The sequence below is a fragment of the Doryrhamphus excisus genome, chromosome 11 (genome assembly GCF_030265055.1).
Source record: "Doryrhamphus excisus isolate RoL2022-K1 chromosome 11, RoL_Dexc_1.0, whole genome shotgun sequence".
In the NCBI taxonomy this organism is placed as follows: domain Eukaryota; kingdom Metazoa; phylum Chordata; class Actinopteri; order Syngnathiformes; family Syngnathidae; genus Doryrhamphus; species Doryrhamphus excisus.
In genome coordinates, this window is record NC_080476.1 from 17,814,952 (window position 1) to 17,836,582 (window position 21,631).

At 37.4% G+C, this 21,631-nt stretch overlaps 2 protein-coding genes and 1 long non-coding RNA gene across 3 annotated transcripts; 2 read left to right on the top strand and 1 right to left on the bottom strand.

Annotated features, from left to right (window-relative positions):
- The first annotated feature begins 39 nt into the window (after nucleotides 1–39).
- Nucleotides 40–6,777, top strand: herpud1 (homocysteine-inducible, endoplasmic reticulum stress-inducible, ubiquitin-like domain member 1). The gene is made up of 8 exons (XM_058086789.1): nucleotides 40–404; nucleotides 1,452–1,529; nucleotides 1,625–1,702; nucleotides 2,956–3,101; nucleotides 3,239–3,358; nucleotides 4,753–5,115; nucleotides 6,045–6,135; nucleotides 6,205–6,777. Exons 1-8 carry the CDS (start codon nucleotides 252–254, stop codon nucleotides 6,352–6,354), a joined length of 1,179 nt encoding a protein of 392 aa, XP_057942772.1. The 5' UTR covers nucleotides 40–251; the 3' UTR covers nucleotides 6,355–6,777.
- LOC131138133 (uncharacterized) lies at nucleotides 2,341–21,619 on the bottom strand. Its single transcript, XR_009132051.1, has 4 exons — nucleotides 21,526–21,619; nucleotides 20,903–21,008; nucleotides 11,954–12,039; nucleotides 2,341–5,113 (listed from the first exon to the last, which is right to left on the bottom strand). It is a non-coding gene; the product is annotated as an uncharacterized LOC131138133 (long non-coding RNA).
- cetp (cholesteryl ester transfer protein, plasma) lies at nucleotides 8,559–20,743 on the top strand. The gene is made up of 17 exons (XM_058086788.1): nucleotides 8,559–8,773; nucleotides 10,284–10,398; nucleotides 10,472–10,603; nucleotides 10,960–11,030; nucleotides 11,966–12,056; nucleotides 12,150–12,219; nucleotides 13,196–13,256; nucleotides 13,533–13,624; nucleotides 14,739–14,838; nucleotides 15,012–15,091; nucleotides 15,820–15,870; nucleotides 15,954–16,100; nucleotides 17,005–17,072; nucleotides 18,121–18,160; nucleotides 18,366–18,435; nucleotides 20,326–20,411; nucleotides 20,634–20,743. The coding sequence occupies exons 1-17, from the start codon at nucleotides 8,632–8,634 to the stop codon at nucleotides 20,709–20,711; spliced, it is 1,494 nt and encodes a 497-aa protein (XP_057942771.1). The 5' UTR covers nucleotides 8,559–8,631; the 3' UTR covers nucleotides 20,712–20,743.
- Nucleotides 21,620–21,631: the final 12 nt, after the last annotated feature.

Genomic DNA, 21,631 nt, shown 5'->3' on the forward strand with positions numbered 1-21,631 from the left:
CGTGCTCGACGCGAGGCATTCCACGTCAGAGCTCGAGCAGACATGGACCAATCAAAAGCGGACACAGTGTTTGGCAACAATACAGTGGACGTAAGCGCAGTTGTCGAGATAACTATTTAGTGTAGGGGTGTTGTTTCTTTTTCTAGTCTGGCCAGACTGTTACTTAATTACAGTTTTGCTTCTGCTAAGTAGGGCGGCGTACATTTTGTAGCAAGTTACATCGCAAACCAAGCGCGAGAAGCAGTGTAAGAATGGCGGCGGTGGGTTCTCGAGGAAAGAAAATGACTCTTGTCATAAAAACACCCAGCCAGGCTGTGGACGACCAAACCGTCGAGGGCGTCCATTTGGACTGGACGGTAAAGGACCTCAAGACACATTTGGCGGCCGTCTATCCAACACAACCGGTACGTTCTGTATGCTAACTATAGCGGAAGTAGCTAAATTCATGTATTGGAATGGTTGCGGGATAGCTGTGTTGTTTTTCTCCATTTCTGTCATGAAAATGAAACAAAATGTAACTTGGGGGCAATGTTTTATGTTTTAAGTCTTCTTCATGAAACAAATTGAGACGAAACAGGCTTGTATTTTTGTTTTATTTTTACTTTGGTAAACACGGAAGAGAACTCGTTTAAGGCGATCTACGCATGCGCCGCATTGTATTTTGATACGCAATCACGGAAAAGAACCCGTTTAAGACGATCTGCGCATGCGCCGCATTGTATTTTGCTACTTAATCACGGTAGACTTGTTTAAGAAGATCTGCGCATGCACCGCATTGTATTTTGATACCTAATCACGGAAAAGAACCCGTTTAATTCGATCTGCGCATGCGCCGCATTTTATTTTATACATAATCACGGAAAAGAACCCGGTTAAGACAATCTGCGCTTGTGCCACAGTTCATTTTCCACAGCAAACGTTGACAGGCACTTTGCATAAACAATAAGAAAGTCCCTGTAATTCTGCTTATACGGTTTTGTACAATTGAAGTTTGTAATAAAATATAAAAAAATAAAATATATATATTAAAAAAAACAATAAGAAACACAGCCACCCATAATACATTGTGTCTCATCAATACTAGTGTAAAGTATACACACAAGTACATTTGTGAACAAACAAATATGTTTGTGTGATCTTCATGCATCATATAAAACAACATTTGTGATTTCATTTATTTATGTGTTCATGTGTTTATGATTTTATGTGAATTTATGAGTTTTGGAATTTTGTATTAGCATTTTTCTTATTTTTTAATTATGTTTATTTGTACATATTTTTACACTCAAAAAATCCCAATTTTCCCTACTCAGATTATAGCATTTTGGGTGATTTTTATTTTGAAATAGTGAGTACACTATTTCTGAAGGATACTGTTAACATCCAGCAGCAACACAAAATTTTGGCCAGTATTCAGCCTCAATGTTGTCTTGTTTGACCTCTTTCCTTAGACCGAGCGTGACCAGAAGCTTATCTATGCCGGTAAGCTTCTACCAGACCATCTTCACATGAGAGATCTCTTCAGACAGGTTTGTACACATTTCATCATACAACTTGTAGGACTCATGGCACATCATGTAAGGCTCCTCTCTCTCTCTCTCTCTCTCTCTCTTTGCTTTCTCAGCCTGACTCCATCCCGACACTGCATCTGGTTTTTGCCATCAGGATGCAGCGGCAGTCACCTCTGGGGGAAAGCTCACAGGTGAGGAGCGGTTATAACCTGTATCAAGCAGTGATGTCTGACATCGGTTTATGTCCCAAAGTCAACTCGACGCATGCGGTGGAACTATAAATGCAAACTATAAGTAACTATAACAACTCCTATTATGCAGTATAGTAGACATAATAAGACAAAATAAAACATAAGACATAGAAACCTTCTTCCCGACCTTCTAAATACATGTTTTAACATTATTAGAGCCCTTCAGTTATTAAAGAACACCCCTTTAGTCACCGTTACATTCCTATTATCCGATATAGTAGACATAAGAGAAGTGAAGGGATAGAAAATGTCTTTACAACCTTCTAAATACACGTTTTAACATTATTAGAGCCTTCTACACATGAAATAACACCCCTATAGTCACCTTTACACTTCTATTACCCAATATAGTAGACATAATAAGACATTTACCACCTTCTAAATACATTTTTTAGCATGATTAGAGCCCTCTAGACATGAAATAACACCCCTATAGTCACCTTTACACTGCTATTACCCAATATAGTAGACATAATAAGACATATAAGACATTTACTACCTTCTGAAGACACTTTTTAACATGATTAGAGCCCTCTAGACATGAAATAACACCCCTATAGTCACCTTTATTACCCAATATAGTAGACATAATAAGACGTGTAAGACATTTACCACCTTGTAAATACACTTTTTAACATTAGAGCCCTCTAGACATGAAATAACACCCCTATAGTCACCTTTACACTTCTATTACCCAATATAGTAGACATGACAAGACATATACCACCTTGTAAATACACTTTTTAACACGATTAGAGCCCTCTAGACATGAAATAACACCCCTATAGTCGCCTTTACCCCCATGTTACCAAATATAGTATACATAAGACGTATAAGACATTTACCACCTTCTAAATACACTTTTTAACATGATTAGAGCCCTCTAGACATGAAATAACACCCCTATAGTCTCCTTTACCCACCTGTTACCCAATATAGTAGACATAATAAGAGAAAATAAGACATATAACTTGTTTATGACCTTCTAAATAGACTTTAATTAGAGACCCCTAGACATGAAATAACACCCCTATAGTCATGTTTACACTCCTATTATCCAATATAGTAAACATAGTAAGACATTTATCACTTTCTAAATACACTTTTTAACATGATTAGAGCCCTCTAGACATGAAACAACACCCCTATAGTCTCCTTTACTGGGTGAATCTTTGATTATTTTTTTCTAACAGGTTAAAGATAAAGAGCAGCCTCGTGTCTCCAGCCAAGGGCCCACGCCATCCTTGGCATCAGACAGTCCCAGCGGAACAGCAGAGCCAAGGCAGAGGAATGTTCCAGCGTCCCGCCAAGCTGCTCCCGTATCGCCCGGCATGCCAGTGTAAGACAAAACAGGAAGTACTTAGTCCTTGTTTGGTGTGACGCGTGTCCATACATCAGAGCTAAAACCTGTCCTGTACAATGTGTGTGTAGGACAGGTCATGTGACAATAACATGACTTTCATATGTCCCCTGCAGGCCCCCCACACCACAGGTGACCCCGCCCACATTCCCAGCCCACTCCCTGTACAGCCCCCAACAACTCCTATGGCTCCAGCACGTCTACGCCCAACAGTATCAACAGTACTACATACAATGGTATCTTCCTCCTTGCTAACGGCTCACTCTTGCTGTGCTAACCACGGCTATATGGATTCACTATGTTACACAGTTATTATTTATTATTCACTCTTATTTACACGTTTACTGGGGGAGATTATTTATTCTTAAATAATCTTGGGACAGTTATCTTCTTGTATATCATTCCCATAATATCATGACTTTATTCACATAATAATATGACATTATTACCATAATATTAAGACTTTATTCCCATTATAATATTACATTATTCCCATAATATTAAGACTTTATTCCCATTATAATATTACATTATTTCCATAATATTAAGACTTTATTCCCATAATAATATGACATTACCATAATATTAAGACTTTATTCTCATAATAATATTACATTATTCCCATAATATTAAGACTTTATTCCCATGATATTACATTATTCCCATAATATTAAGACTTTATTCCTGTAATATTACATTATTCCCATAATATTAAGACTTTATTCCCATAATAATATTACATTATTCCTATAATATTAAGGCTTTATTCCCATAGTATTATGACATTATTCTCATTGTATTATGACATTATTCCCATAATTTTGACTTTATTCACATACAATTATGACTTTATTCCCATAATAATATTACATTATTCCCATAATATTAAGACTTTATTCCCATAGTATTATGACATTATTCCCATAATATTATTACATTATTCTCATTGTATTATGACATTGTTCCCATAATTTTATGACTTTATTCACATAAAATTATGACTTTATTCCCATATTAGGACTTTATTCCCATAATATTATGACTTGGTTCCATAATATTATGACTTAGTTCCATAATATTAAGACTTTATTCCCATAATTTTATGACTTAATTCACATAAATTATGATTTTATTCCCATAATATTATGACTTTATTCCCATAATGATATGACTTTATTCCCATAATATTAAGACTTTATTCCCATAATTTTTTGTCTTTATTCACATAGAATTATGACTTTATTCACAGAAATTATTACTTTATTCCCATAATATTATGACTACATTGTCATATTTTATTCCCATAAAATAATGATTTTATTGCCATAAAATTATGACTTTATTCAAATTTTAATTTATCCCCATATTAATTTATTCCCATTATATAATGATTTTATTCCCATAATGATATGACTTTACTCCCATATTATGAATTTTATGAAATTGTAGGTTTATTCCCATAATATGATGACTTTATTCCCAAGTTAATTTCCCAGAAATTATAACTTTATTTTGTTTTGTTTGTTTCTCATCCATTAAAAATAATAAAAATAATACAATAGAAAATATAATAATAATAATAATAATGTCACAGCCATGTTTGTAATGAAATGTTGTCGTCCACCAACAGCCAGGCAGCTTGGGCGGCAGCGGGCACCGCCCCCTCCCCCTCCCCGGCACACCACCCCGTCCCGGCCCACCAGGTACCCGTGCCAGCGCCCATCGCCGACCAGAACCCCATCAACAACCTCCAAGCGGCCAACCCCGATCCGGCACAGGACGGCGCCTTGGTGGACGCGGGGATAGCCAATCAGAACATGAGGATGAACGCCCAGGGTGGGCCTGTAATGGAGGACCAAGAAGACCTGGACCGGGACTGGCTGGACTGGTTGTACTCCGCCTCCAGACTTGGTGTATTGCTCATGATCGTCTACTTCAACTCCGACCTCAGTCGCTTCCTGCTGGTCATGGGCGCCCTCCTCCTCATCTACCTGTGAGTATACAACGCACACGTTAGCATATAGCATATAGCACAATCATCCTGTCAATGTCACTATAGGGGTGTTACGACCTTTCTAGAGGACTCTAATCATACTTAAATCTGTAGTGAAAAGTTAACAGGTTTTCTATGTCTTACATTCTCTTATTATGTCTACTATACTAGATAATAGGAGTGTAAAGGTGACTATAGGGGTGTTATTTAATGTCTAGAGGGCTCTAATCATGTTACAAAAAGTGTATTTAGAAGGCGGTAAATGTCTTATATGTCTTATTATGTCTACTATATTGGGCAATAGAAGTGTAAAGGTGACTATAGGGGTGTTATTTCATATCTAGAGGGCTCTAATCATGTTAAGAAGTGTATTTAGAAGGTGTTAAATGTCTTATATGTCTTATTATGTTTACTATATTGGGTAATAGGAGTATACAGGTGGCTATAGGGGTGTTATTTCATGTCTAGAGGTCTCTAATCATGTTAATCAAGTGTTAATCAAGTGCTAATCAAGTGTAAAGGTGACTATAGGGGTGTTATTTCATGTCTAGAGGGCTCTAATCATGTTAGCGGTAGGTGTGTTATTTCGTGTCTAGAAGGCTCTAATCATGTTAATCAAGTGTTAATCAAGTGCTAATCAAGTGTAAAGGTGACTATAGGGGTGTTATTTAATGTCTAGAGGTCTCTAGTCATGTTAAAAAGTGTATTTAGAAGGTACTAAATATCTTTTATGTCTTATTATGTCTACTATATTGGGTAATAGAAGTGTAAAGGTGACTATAGGGGTGTTATTTTCTGTGTAGAAGGCTCTAATAATGTTTTAAAAAGTGCATTTAGAAGGTGGTAAATGTCTTATATGTCTACGGCCCGTTGATGAACATGCATTGATTGACAGATGGATCCCATGTGACTTAGTGTTTGTTTTCCAGTCACACCACAGGCTGGCTGACCGTCAGGAGGCCAGAGCAGGTCCAAGGAGCCAACCAAGACCAGGAGAATAACAACACAATCCCAGACCCTGTAAGTCAGACTTTCATTAGTGACAGGAAGTCTTAGGTGTGACCTAACGAGTGTCCTGTGTCCCCTCAGGCTGTCGACGTGGCGGAAGGACCCACGGAACCAATGGCCGCCGTTCTGGTGCCTCAGCTCAGGGTGCCCGTAATGTGGACCATCTGGGTCTTCTTCAAAACCTTCTTCTCTTCGCTAGTACCCGAGGCTCCTCCGGGCGTGGCCAACTGATCACCAATGTGGTCACATGATGATATCATGATATCAGGGGATACTTTTCACATTGAAAAGGATTGATTGTGGTATCGATGCGCCGCTAAGGGGGGGGGAAAGATCTTATCTTTGACCTTTCGCCTACGCTACAAAGTCGCTTGACCTTCCATGATGTTGGCGTGCCCCCTCTCCCCCCCCCCAAACGCTGGGAGGATTAATATTTACACCATGTGTGCATGTTTGACCAGCTGCTGGAAAAAGGACGCCATCATGATACCACCGAGGTCACACGCCATTATGACATTGGCCAAAATGGCGTTTTGTATACGCAGACAAACGCCGCTTTTATTTTGAAGGACGGCCACGGAAGTGTGTTCCGTGTATGGAGAATGTGTATTTACTTCCATGTGTTAAACTTTCCTTCCATTAAAGATGTAAAACACAACCTGGTGTATTATAGTATATTATACTAGTACTCATCCACACAAGCTAACCCTGCTAGCTTCCACTCTAACGCCTCGGTCATTCTCCGCAGTCAATCAAAGTTGTCATACTTTTCGGCATGAAGGTTCGATTCTTCCAGCATCGAAAAACATACTATGAACACCATTGTAATTATTATGACCAGTACAACACAAGGTAGCTAGCAGCACTTAAATATAAACAGGTACTATGGCGCCATCCAGTGGTCGACAATAGAACAGCAGTTAATTTAATTGAAAAACATCTTATTTTTATACTTTATAAAAACGTCTCGGTCATCTGCCTTTTCTCTTCTCCGCTGTCAATCAAAGTTGTCATACTGTTTGGCATGAAGGTTCGATTCTTTTATGAACACCACCATAATTATTATGACCGGTACAACACAATATAAACAGGTACTATGGCGCCATCCAGTGGTCGTCATTAGAACAGCAGTTAATTCAATTGAAAAACATGTTATTTTTATTCTTTATAAAATCATCTCGTGGGCTGGATTAAACCCATTTGCTCGCGAGCCGTATGTTTGACACCCACCCAGATGATACTAGCATGGCATTTTTTTTATTCCAAAGACATTATTCACATAAATTGTGATTTTATTCCCATAATATTATGACTTTATTCACATAAAATTATGATTTTATTCCCACATTATGACTTTATTCCCATAATGATATGACTTTATTCCCATAATAATATGACATTATTCCCATAATATTAAGACTTTATTCCCATAATTTTATGTCTTTATTCACATAAAATTATGACTATTTGAATAATGTCATAATTTTATGTGAATTAAGTCATAGAATTATGGGAATAATATCGTAATATTATGGAACTAAGTCACAATATTATGAGAATAAAGTCATAATATTATGGGAATAAAGTCCTAATATGGGAATAAAGTCAATTTTATGTGAAAAAAAAGTCATAAAATTATGGGAATAATGTCATAATTCGATGAGAATAATGTCATAATACAATGGGAATAAAGCCTTAATATTATGGGAATAATGTTATTATTATGGGAATAAAGTCTTAATACTATGGGAATAAAGTCATAATTTTATGTGAATAAAGTCATAAAATTATGGGAATAAAGTCTTAATTTTATGTGAATAAAGTCTTAATTTTATGTGAATAAAGTCATAAAATTATGGGAATAATGTCATAATACAATGAGAATAATGTCATATTCTCGTCTATATTCAAGTCTTAATATTATGGGAATAATGTAATATTATAGGAATAAAGTCTTAATATTATGGGAATAATGTAATATTATTATGGGCATAAAGTCTTAATATTATGGGAATAATGTAATATTATTATGAGAATAAAGTCTTAATATTATGGGAATAATGTTATATTATTATGGGAATAAAGTCTTAATATTATGGGAATAATGTAATATTATTATGGGAATAAAGTCTTAATATTATGGGAATAATGTAATATTATTAGGAGAATAAAGTCTTAATATTATGGGAATAATGTAATATTATTATGGGAATAAAGTCTTAATATTATGGGAATAATGTAATATTATTATGGGAATAATGTAATGTTATTATGAGAATAAAGTCTTAATATTATGGGAATAAAGTTTGCACTTGCTGCTTATATATTATTAGCATGATGTTCCGGATTACTTGTACTTTGTTTCTGTGGTGCGTTCAAAGGAATCACAACGTTTGTGTGTCGCATGGGGGGATTGGGGGTGGGGGGACGGACAGAGGGTCACAGTCCGCACCACAAACTGGGAACGCGGTCGTTGGAGTTTGGATCCGCGCACACGGAAACGACACCATGACGGCTGGACGTTTGCCACCGTGGATCCTTCTGGTCTTGTCTCTGTTGGGGACCCGTGACGCGTGCCTGCCGGACCCCGACTCGCCTTACGCTTCCACCGGCGCCGTGTGCCGCCTCACCTACCCCGCGGCCGTCGTCCGTGAGTAGCGGCCCACCCTTTAACCGAGACCCGCCGAGCCTCGTCGTCCGTCCTTGACGTCACAGGACGCCAGTCACATGCTTTCTTTCTCTATTTGTAGCATTGCATCATCCGCTAACGTTATGTCAATATATGCTATTTATTTAGCCCGTGTGGTACCACCCACTATTGCATCATCCAATCAGTATTATAGTAATGTGAGAAAAAAGTAGTAAATTGATGAGAAAAAAGTCACAAATTCATGAGACTAAAGTCTTAATTTCATGAGAAAAAAATACATAATTTATGAAAATTTATTATTAATTTAATTTAATTAATTTAATATAAATAATTAATTTATGAGGAAAAAATAGCAAATTTATGAGGAAAGAGATAACAAATTTATGAGAATAAAGTGTTAAATTGATGAGAAAAATAGTACATTTATGAGAATGTTGGAAATTGTGAGAAAAAAAGTAAATTGATGAGAATAAAGTCTTAAATTGATGAGAATAAAGTCTTAAATTGTGAGAAAAAAATAGTAAATTGATGAGAATAAAGTCTTAAATTGATGAGAAAAAATGTCTTAAATTGATGAGAAAAATGTCTTAAATTGATGAGAAAAATGTCTTAAATTGATGAGAAAAATGTCTTAAATTGATGAGAAAAATGTCTTAAATTGATGAGAAAAATGTCTTAAATTGATGAGAAAAATGTCTTAAATTTATGGAAAAAAAGTCTTAAATTTATGACAAAAAAGTCTTAAATTGATGAGAAAATGTCTTAAATTTATGAGAAAAATGTCTTAAATTTGAGAAAAAATTCTTAAATTGATGAGAAAAATGTCTTAAATTGATGAGAAAAAATTCTTAAATTGATGAGAAAAAAATTCTTAAATTGATGAGAAAAAAAGTCTTAAATTGATGAGAAAAAAAGTCTTAAATTGATGAGAAAAAAAGTCTTAAATTGATGAGAAAAAAAGTCTTAAATTGATGAGAAAAAGTCTTAAATTGATGAGAAAAAAAGTCTTAAATTGATGAGAAAAATGTCTTAAATTGATGAGAAAAAAGGTCTTTAATTGATGAGAAAAATGTTTTAAATTGATGAGAAAAAAGTCTTAAATTGATGAGAAAAATGTCTTAAATTTATGAGAAAAATGTCTTAAATTTATGAGAAAAATGTCTTAAATTTGAGAAAAAAATCTTAAATTTGAGAAAAAAATCTTAAATTTGAGAAAAAATTCTTACATTTGAGAAAAATGTCTTAAATTGATGAGAAAAAAATCTTAAATTTATGAGAAAAAAAGGCTTAAATTTATGAGAAAAATGCCTTAATTTTATGAAAAAAATGTAGATAATTGATGAGAATAAATTCTTAAATTGATGAGAAAAAAGTGGTACATTTCCAAGACAAAAGTCATCCATTTATGAGAAGAAAGTGTTAAATTTAGGAAAAACATATCAATATTAATATTAATGTATCAATATTAGGAGACTTAAGTTGTAAATGTTGATGGCGTTGTTTTGTGCAGTGAACGAGAAAAGCAGTAAAGTGTTGGAGGCGGCGTTCCGGCACGCCCGCTATCCCGGGATGAGGGCGGAGAAGTCGGTGCTATTCCTGGGCACGGTGTCGTACGGCCTGGACAAGTGATTATCTTTCCTCGCCACATCCCACGTAGACGCCACTCGCCACTTCCTTGTTTTTTCTTCCCCGCCTCAGCTTGGAGATCCACAACCTGACCATCGGTCGGAGCTCCTTTGAGCTGATGGCCGGCGAAGGCATCGCCATGGAGATCAGTGACGTATCGGCCGTCTTCAACGGGATCATCCGATACGGATACGGAAGCTGGCTGTGAGAGATTCCCGACTATTCTCATCCTTCTTTGGCCTTTCTCTTTAACGGAACGTTCCGCCCCCTTGTGCGTATCGTCTCCTGATATTTTTTATCGCCGACCCCCGAGCGGGTTATCGTTTATCAATACGGAAAAATATTTTCTGTCCAGATGCTTTTTGTGAGGCCGAAATCCGCCAATCAAAATGTGGCACATTTACGGGAAAAAAGTCATCCATTTATATAGTTGGTAATTTATCATAAAAACTTTTGAGAAAAAACTCCTAATTTATGAGAAAAGCCAAAAGTGTCCACTTAGGAGCCAAAAGTTGTAAATGAATGTCAACGTGTTTGGTGTTCGTACGTCTTCCTTTCAGCACCAGCATCAATCAGTCCATCCACTTTGACATGGAGGCTCAGATCGACCTTGGAATCAAACCCAAACTATGTGAGGCCTCCCTCATCAAACACACGCATGATCACATGGTGATATGTTCATGTACTGACGTATTGACATATTGAAGTATTGACCTATTGACGTATTGAAGTATTGAGGTCTTGAAGTATTGAGGTCTTGAAGTATTGAGGTATTGACATAGTATTGAGTTATTGAAGTACTGAGGTATTGACATATTGAGGTAGTGAAGTATTGATGTATTAAAGTCCTGACCTATTGAAGTATTGACATAGTATTGAGGTATTGACATAGTATTGAGGTATTGAAGTATTGCGGTATTGAAGTATTGAAGTATTTATTGAAGTATTGCGGTATTGAAGTATTGAAGTATTTATTGAAGTATTGAGGTATTGAAGTATTGACATATTGAGGTATTTAAGTATTGAAGTATTGAGGTATTTAAGTATTGACATACTGGGGTATTGACATATTGAGGTATTGAAGTATTGACATATTGAGGTATTGAAGTATTGACATATTGAGGTATTGCCATATTGCGGTATTGAAGTATTGCCATATTGCGGTATTGAAGTATTGCCATATTGAGGTATTGACATATTGAGGTATTGCCATATTGACATATTGCAATATTGAAGTATTGCCATATTGAGGTATTGCCATATTAAAGTATTGCCATATTGAGGTATAGAGGTATTAAAGTATTGCCATATTGAAGTATTGCCATATTGAGGTATAGAGGTATTAAAGTATTGCCATATTGAAGTATTGCCATATTGAAGTATTGCCATATTGAAGTATTACCATATTACCATGAATGATGCCATTTATGAATAAAAAGTAAAAAGTAGCCCAATAACCAAAGTGATTACAGTAAATGAGGAATTGCCCTGGCAAGGTAAATACTAATATTGAAGTAATATTTGCTGTGACGGATATCGAACCTGTGACCTCACCTGTGATGTCAGACTGCAGCAGGAAGGGCAAAGTGGCGGCGGACACGTCGTCTTGCTACTTGAACTTTGACACGCTCCGTTTGCACCTGCAGGGAGACAAACAGTAAGTTCACGTATCACTACTTGGTACTACATCTGCAGTACTACATCTACTACTTCAATACTTGAACCACTGTGTGTTTGTGTGTACGTTCAGACCAAACTGGCTGAAGAAACTCTTCACAGACTTCATGACGTTGACAGTGAAACTAGTCATCAAGGCACAGGTACGTGCACCTAGAAGCTCCGCTGTGTTAAAAAAAAATACACTTCCCATGATGCTTAGAGTGGTGTAGCAGGAAGTAGTGAGTAGACAGCTAGTCTTATGCACCCATGGAACCAGGATCTAGAGCGGGTGGAGCCACGTGGTGTGGCCCAGCAAGGTGCACTGTCATCGGGCACACTCTACAAGCAGCCCTGGAGGTCAGGGGAACCAGGATCTAGAGCAGGTGGAGCCACGTGGTGTGGCCCAGCAAGGTGCACTGTCATCGGGCACACTCTACAAGCAGCCCTGGAGGTCAGGGGAACCAGGATCTAGAGCAGGTGGAGCCACATGGTGTGGCCCAGCAAGGTGCACTGTTGTCGGGTACATTCTACAAGACAAGCAGCCTTGGAGGTCAGGGGAACCAGGATTAAGAGCAGGTGGAGCCACGTGGTGTGGCCCAGCAAGGTGCACTATCATCGGGAACACTCTACAAGCAGCCCTGGAGGTCAGGGGAACCAGGCTCTCGAGCAGGTGGAGCCACATGGTGTGGCCCAGCAAGATGCACTGTCGTCGGGCACACTCTACAAGCAGCCCTGGAAGTCAGGGGAACCAGGATCTAGAGCAGGTGTAGCCACATGGTGTGGCCCAGTAAAGTGCACCGTCGTCGGGCACACTGTACAAGCAGCCCTGGAGGTCAGGGGAACCAGGATAATAGAGCAGGAGGAGCCACGTGGTGTGGCCCAGTAAGGTGCACTGTCGTCGGGCACACTCTACAAGCAGCCCTTGGAGGTCAGGGGAACCAGGATCTAGAGCAGGTGGAGCCACATGGTGTGGCCCAGTAAGGTGCACTGTCATCGGGCACACTTTACAAGAAGCCCTGGAGGTCAGGGGAACCAGGATCTAGAGCAGGTGGAGCCACGTGGTGTGGCCCAGCAAGGTGCACTGTCATCGGGCACAACATGTCTAATAAATCTGTCTTTGTATTTGGTGTGTTGCAGATTTGTAAAGAGATCAACAAAGTGGCCAACATATTAGCAGATTTTATCCAAGAACGAGCAGGTGATGTTTCCACTGGAAACACGTCAAGTGATTTATTGCATCATCACACACAACACATACGGCAACAAAATACACACCTGCATACTTTTAGTCTAGTTCACCGAGCTCCCGATCTCATCCCACATCACTGCATCCATTGGTGTAGCACAGAGTGCCCTCTGGTGGCCGTGGATGGATCATGTTCACTCACGGCTTCCTGTCAGTGGCTATGAATGCTAACGCTGTTTCATTGGACAACATGCTGATATCGTTCTGGCCTCCATCTTTGCCGTCCAGAGGAGTTCCTGAGTGACGGAGACATCAGTGTGGACGTGGGCGTCACGGCTGCTCCTGTCATCACCCACAACTACATCGAGTCCTACCACAAGGTCGCACCACTCACCATGTCTCACGCCGCACACGGGAAGTGTACTACCAGTATCTGATATCGCCTACTATCAGTATCTGATATCACCTACTATACAGTATCTACTATACAGTATCTGATACCGCCTAGTATACAGTATCTGATGCTACCTACTATACAGTAATTACTATACAGTATCTGATACCGCCTACTATGCAGTATCTACTATACAGTATCTGATACCGCCTACTATACAGTATCTGATGCTACCTACTATACAGTATCTACTATACAGTATCTGATACCGCCTACTATGCAGTATCTACTATACAGTATCTGATACCGCCTCATATACAGTATCTGATACCACCTACTATACAGTATCTGATACCATCTACTATACAGTATCTACTATACAGTATCTGATACCACCTACTATACAGTATCTGATACTGCCTACTATGCAGTATCTACTATACAGTATCTGATACCGCCTCATATACAGTATCTGATACCATCTACTAAACAGTATCTACTATACAGTATCTGATACCACCTACTATACAGTATCTGATACCGCCTACTATACAGTATCTACTATACAGTATCTGACATCACCTACTATACAGTATCTGATACCACCTACTATACAGTATCTAGTATACAGTATCTGATACCGCCTACTATACAGTATCTACTATACAGTATCTGATACCGCCTACTATACAGTATCTACTATACAGTATCCGATACTGCCTACTATACAGTATCGACTATCGCCTTCTATATAGTATCTACTACACAGTATCTACTATACAGTATCTGATACTGCCTACTATACAGTATCTACTATACAGTATCTGATACCGCCTACTATACAGTATCTACTACACAGTATCTACTATAGAGTATCTGATACCGCCTACGATCTCATACAGTATCTGATGCCACCTAGTATCTGATACAGTATCTGATACTACCTAGTATCTGATACAGTATCTGATACTATCTACTATCTGGTACAGTATACAGTATCTGATACCATGTAATATCTCATACAGTATACAATATCTGATACATTTCTATAATATAGTACACGGTCACAGGTTGACCTTTGACCTTTGTCCCTCTTCCAGGGGTGGATGAAGTACAAAAACACGTCTACGCTGGTTCAGCATTCAACCTTCCATCCTGGTCAGCTGACTGACCACAGGATGCTCTACTTTTGGATCTCGGGTCAGTGCTTTCTTACACGTCTGCACATCACGGCAGATCATAGCATCTCAACTCAATGGCTAATAAATCATGTCATTCGTGAAAGAATCAATAATGAATGAATAATAAGAATACCATCAAAAATGACTACTACTAGTACTAGTACTAGTACTAAAACTGGCTTTCACCCCCAGACCAGGTCTTGAGGTCGATGGTGGCCGCCGCCCACCAAGATGGCCGCTTCCAGCTGGACATCACCGGAACAGACTTGACCGTAAACACACGCATGTTAAAGTCATAACATCGACCACAACCGACCAATCACAACAAAGTAGGCGTGGTCAGTATTGGGGGGTAGGGGCTTTAGTGGCTTCTATCTTAGGATACGGCCTTTGTCTGGGACCCCGGCTCTTAGGGGGCCCCCAATAGGGGTTTTTGGGTATATATATATCAGTGTTTAGCGTGCAGGTCACGCAGCAAGGAGACCGGAGTTCGATTCCACGTGGGCGCTAGGTTAATTAGCCACTCCACAAGCAGACTCTACAAGCAGCCCCGGTGTGCTGCTCTGGAGGTCAGTTGAACCAGGATCTAGAGCAGGTGGAGCCACGTGGTGTGGCCCAGTAAGGTGCACTGTCATCGGGCACACTCTACAAGTAGCCCTGGAGGTCAGGGGAACCAGCATCTAGAGCAGGTGGAGCCACGTGGTGTGGCCCAGTAAAGTGCACTGTCATTGGGCACACTTTGATTTTAATGAGATGCCAAAAATAATAATAATAAAATAATAAAAAAATATAAAAAAAATATAAAAAAAATATAAAAAAAATATAAATAATATAAATAAAATAATAAAAAATAATGACTAAAATAATAAAAAATAATAAATAAAATAATAATAATAAAATCATTAAAATCAGGTTAATTAGCCACTCCAAATTGTCCATAGGTATGAATGTGAATGGTTGTTTGTCTATATGTCCTACATGTCTCCGGATGTCCTTTCAGGACCTTTTCAAGACCAAGTTCTCCTCCCGCGTGCCTGAGTTCATGACAAAGGTACAAGACATGTACCTGTAGTAGTAGTACTACGTCCGGGGAAGGGGGTTGTGTTGTTTTTACGCTGTGCTGGCGTGTTCTAGTGTCTGTCGGAAGGAAGTTCTCCCGAGCTCCACGCGAGGACGTCGTCTCCCCCCCACATCAGCACCTCCACCTCCGGGACAGCGGTGAGGGCCGAGGTCTCGGTCCGACTCCGCTGCGGCGCTCGGGACACACTCGTCTTCCAAACGGTTAGACTTGCTGCAAATCATATACTGTGTACTGCATATGTACTTGTCACTATATTATACTATTCATTTCATATTCTATTTGTGTTATTATTATTATTCATAGTATCAGCAATATCATGGCATCATGAGGGAATTATTATTTGTTTTTTAATTATTATTTTATTATATTTTTATTATTTTATTATATTTTTATTATTGTATTATTATTTTTTGCCAATATAATACATCTCATTAAAATCAAAAGATGATTTATTCATATTTTTTTAATATTGTCAAATATTATTACAATTGAGAACTATTAATATAATGATTTTTTTGCATGTATTTAATATTTGACAGATACAACTTTATAGTATTATTTATTATTATTATTATTATTATTATTATTTTGGCCATATTTTCTTAATATTGTCAAATATTATTACAATTGATAACAACTATTAATATAATGCATTTTTTAACGTGTATTTAAAATTTGACTGATACAACTTTATATTATTATTTATTATTTTTATTTATTATTATTTATTTTTTGGCCAATATAATACATCTCAATAAAATCAAAAGATGAATTAGTCATATTTTTTAATATTGTCAAATATTGATAATATTAATATAATGCATTTTTTACATGTATTTAATATCTGACTGATACAACTTTATATTAGCTAATATGTCTTGATTTTTTATATTTTGATTATATCCATCGTGATTGTATAGATATATACTGTATATTTATCAATAATTATTAATTGTATTGATATAATATACTAGTATGATGAATAGTAAAATATGGATAAAGTACTTTAATATGAAGAGAAATGATTGAATATGCATATTGTGAATATGATTGACTGACTTATTTCTTGGAAGGAGTTTGACTTTGTGTGTCTTTCCTGCACAGGACATCAGCACCAACATCACCGCCTCTTATGCCGACAAACACCTCTTCCTGCACAGCAACCCTTCACAGTAAGAGCATCTTAGTAAAGTACACTCATCCCTCCTTTATCACAGTTCATCTTAGCACAGTACAGTCATCCCTCCTTTATATTAGTAAATTGAATATTTTCAAACTTAAGACCATAGAAAAACTGTTTATGACCCTCTAAATGTCAGTTATTAACATATATGACATTATTAGAGCCCTCTAGCCATAAAATAGCACCCCTATAGTCACCTATGACTCAATATAGTAGACATAAGAGACAATAAGACTACAGAAAACTTGCTCACATCCTTCTAAATAGACGTTTTAACATCATTAGAGCCCTCTAGACGTGAAATAGCACCCCTATAGTCACCTAGGACCCAATATAGTAGACATAAGAGACAATAAGACTACAGAAAACTTGCTCACATCCTCCTAAATAGACGTTTTAACATCATTAGAGCCCTCTAGACGTGAAATAGCACCCCTATAGTCACCTATGACTCAATATAGTAGACATAAGAGACAATAAGACTACAGAAAACTTGCTCACATCCTTCTAAATAGACGTTTTAACATCATTAGAGCCCTCTAGCCGTGAAATAGCACCCCTATAGTCACATACGACCCAATATAATAGACATAAGAGAAAATAAGAGACAATAAGACTACAGAAAACTTGCTCACATCCTCCTAAATGGACGTTTTAACATCATTAGAGCCCTCTTGACGTGAAATAACACCCCTATAGTCACCTTTACACTCCTATTACCCAATATAGTAAACATAGAGAAAATCAGACATATAAGACACAGAAAGACCTGTTTATGACCCTCTAAATGTCAGTTATTAACATATATGACATTAGAGCCCTCTAGCCATAAAATAGCACCCCTATAGTCACCTACAATCCAATATAAGACATGAGAAAATAAGAGACAATAAGACTACAGAAAACCTGCTCACATCCTTCTAAATAGACGTTTTAACATCATTAGAGTCCTCTAGCCATAAAATAGCACCCCTATAGTAAAACAACTGGAAGCCAGACGTCACATGCTTATCAGTCATCACCCTTTTCTCCTCCAGGCTGCTGATTCCACATGCTGAGCTCCACCAAAATCCTTTGGTAAGTGTACTGCTCAGATGCATTGCTAATTCTTCAAATACTAGGCAAAATACTACAAGTACTACATGTAGCTGTTACTGCATGCTCACAGCTAGGATAGAAAACCATGACACCTGGTTGGAATCCAGTTTGGACGTTCATGTCAATCAACATCAAATTGAAGCAAATGTGGTCTTGATGTTTTATGATGGGTTTTTTTTTTTAGGTAGACGAAGCACAACTGGAGTTCATCAAAGAAGCTGTGATGAAGGTTGGCATCCCTAAGGTGCTGTCTGGTAAGGAGTACACACTGGTGGTACTGGCTAAGAGAGGAGGAAAGGTGGGAAAGATGGTAAAGGTGGTGAAGGTAAATGCGGTAAAGGTGGTGAAGGTAGTAGAGGTAGTAAAGGTAAAGGTAAATATGGTAAATGGTAAATATGGTAAAGGTAGTAAAGGTGTTAAAGGTGGTAAATATGGTAAATATGGTAAAGGCTGTAAAGGTGTTAAAGATGGTAAAGGTGGTAAATATGGTAAAGGTAGTAAAGGTGTTAAAGGTGTTAAAGATGGTAAAGGTGGTAAATATGGTAAATATGGTAAATGTGGTAAAGGTGGTAAATGTGGTAAATGTGGTAAAGGTGGTAAATATGGTAAAGGTGGTAAATATGGTAAATAGTAAATATGGTAAAGGCGGTTAAAGGTGTTAAAGGTGGTTAAGGTGTTAAAGATGGTAAAGGTGGTAAATATGGTAAAGGTGGTAAATATGGTAAAGGTGGTAAATATGGTAAAGGTGGTAAATATGGTAAAGGCGGTTAAAGGTGTTAAAGGTGGTAAAGGTGGTAAATATGGTAAAGGTAGTAAAGGTGTTAAAGGTGTTAAAGATGGTAAAGGTGGTAAATATGGTAAATATGGTAAATGTGGTAAAGGTGGTAAATGTGGTAAAGGTGGTAAATATGGTAAAGGTGGTAAATATGGTAAATAGTAAATATGGTAAAGGCGGTTAAAGGTGTTAAAGGTGGTTAAGGTGTTAAAGATGGTAAAGGTGGTAAATATGGTAAAGGTGGTAAATATGGTAAAGGTGGTAAATATGGTAAAGGTGGTAAATATGGTAAAGGCGGTTAAAGGTGTTAAAGGTGGTAAAGGTGGTAAATATGGTAAAGGTGGTAAATATGGTAAAGGTGGTAAATATGGTAAAGGTGGTAAATATGGTAAAGGTGGTAAATATGGTAAATGTGGTAAAGGTGTTAAAGGTGGTAAAGGTGTTAAAGGTGGTAAAGGTGTTAAAGCTGGTAAAGGTGTTAAAGCTGGTAAAGGTGTTAAAGATGGTAAAGGTGTTAAAGATGGTAAAGGTGGTAAATATGGTAAAGGTGGTAAATATGGTAAAGGTGTTAAATATGGTAAAGGTGTTAAAGATGGTAAAGGTGTTAAAGATGGTAAAGGTGGTAAATATGGTAAAGGTGGTAAATATGGTAAAGGTGGTAAATATGGTAAAGGTGGTAAATATGGTAAAGGTGGTAAATATGGTAAAGGTGGTAAATATGGGAAAGGTGGTAAAGATGGTAAATATAGTAAAGGTGGTAAAGATAGTAAAGGTGGTTAAGATGGTAAAGGTGGTAAATATGGTAAATATGTTAAATGTGTTAAAGGTGGTAAATATGGTAACTATGGTAAAGGTGTTAAAGGTGTTAAATATGGTAAAGATGGTAAATATGGTAAAGGTGGTAAATATGGTAACTATGGTAAAGGTGTTAAAGATGGTAAAGGTGGTAAATATGGTAAAGGTGGTAAATATGGTAAAGGTGGTAAATATGGGAAAGGTGGTAAAGATGGTAAATATAGTAAAGGTGGTAAAGATAGTAAAGGTGGTTAAGATGGTAAAGGTGGTAAATATGGTAAATGTGTTAAAGGTGGTAAATATGGTAACTATGGTAAAGGTGTTAAAGGTGTTAAATATGGTAAAGATGGTAAATATGGTAAAGGTGGTAAATATGGTAACTATGGTAAAGGTGTTAAATATGGTAAAGATGGTAAATGTGTTAAAGGTGGTAAATATGGTAAAGGTGGTAAATATGGTAACTATGGTAAAGGTGTTAAAGGTGGTAAATATGGTAAAGATGGTAAATGTGGTAAAGGTGGTAAATATGGTAAAGATGCTAAATATGGTAACGGTGATGTGTTTGCTATTGCAGTGCTAGAAAGAGAACTAACCAGGCTGTTGGACAAACAGGGAGCCAACTTATTTGACATCTCCAACCCTGAGGTCCTTCCTGGTCATGTAAGTCTAATAAAGTCTAAATATTATGCTAATAAAGTCTAAATATTATGGGAATAAAGTCAAAATATGGTAATGAAGTACAAATATTATGGTCAAATAGTTTAAATATTTTGGGAATAAGGTCCAGCTGTTAGGGGACTAATATTGGAGAAATAGGGGACAGCAAAGTATTCGATGGTATTTTGTGTCAACGCTACCAAAGTCTTTGTGTTTTGTTGTCAGGGTTTTGTGTTGATTCAGATGGACTTTGGGTTCCCTCATCACCTCCTGGTTGACTTCCTGAAGAGGTCGCTGCAGTAGCCAATAAACACCTCCTTACATTCTTTTCAAAATGTCTTTTTGTTCAGGTGTAAGCAATACATCATAACATAAACATCACAAAAACATCCAAATATGTCATTTAAAAATATATACACCATGAACTATTTACAAAATTCACCATTGGGACTGATCCTAGTGTGTGCGCATGCGTTAAAATGACAGTGCCGTACCTCTCGTGTGTTGTTTTCTCCTTCACTTCCACGTGAAATACTGCCACCTTGTGGCCGTTTTCAGTCATTACTGGCCACGCCACCGAAACAGGAAGTTGGATGGTTCCTTTAATCAGATTATTTGAATCAGACTTGAACTGTTTTATTATGAACAATTAGGAGTTGCTTTCAAAAACACCACGTCATTTAAGATGAATTCACATGTTTTGAGTGAATTATATGGGATTTCCCAGCATCATTAAATTTCACATAAATTTCTGTTTTAGGCCGGGTTTGAAACCGAGAGTTACTTCCGGGGTCCCGATGAATGCTAAGGGCTACCACTTTGATACACTTCTCATATAGCCCATTTTCCTTTAACTATACGTTTTTGTGAATAATTAATGACATTAATCTACCCTACTGCGATGCTTATAAAGCTAACAGTTAGCAACATAACATCTCGGCTATAAGCAGTACACTAAACACGCTGAACTAGCATGCTAACAATAGCATAATTAATGTCAATGGCTAACTTAGCTAGGCAGTTAGCGACCAATCCCAACATATTACAATATCAAAATATATCAAAATATCAAACAGCGTCTAGCATTAAATAAATGATAAATAACCAGGTTACTCACGTTTATAAGCCACACTGTTAGCTTAACATCAAATGTTACGATCTTACTGCTCCGAAAACTGCGGCTGCGCACCTGTGCATTCAGGTGACCATCTAGTGTCGTAAAT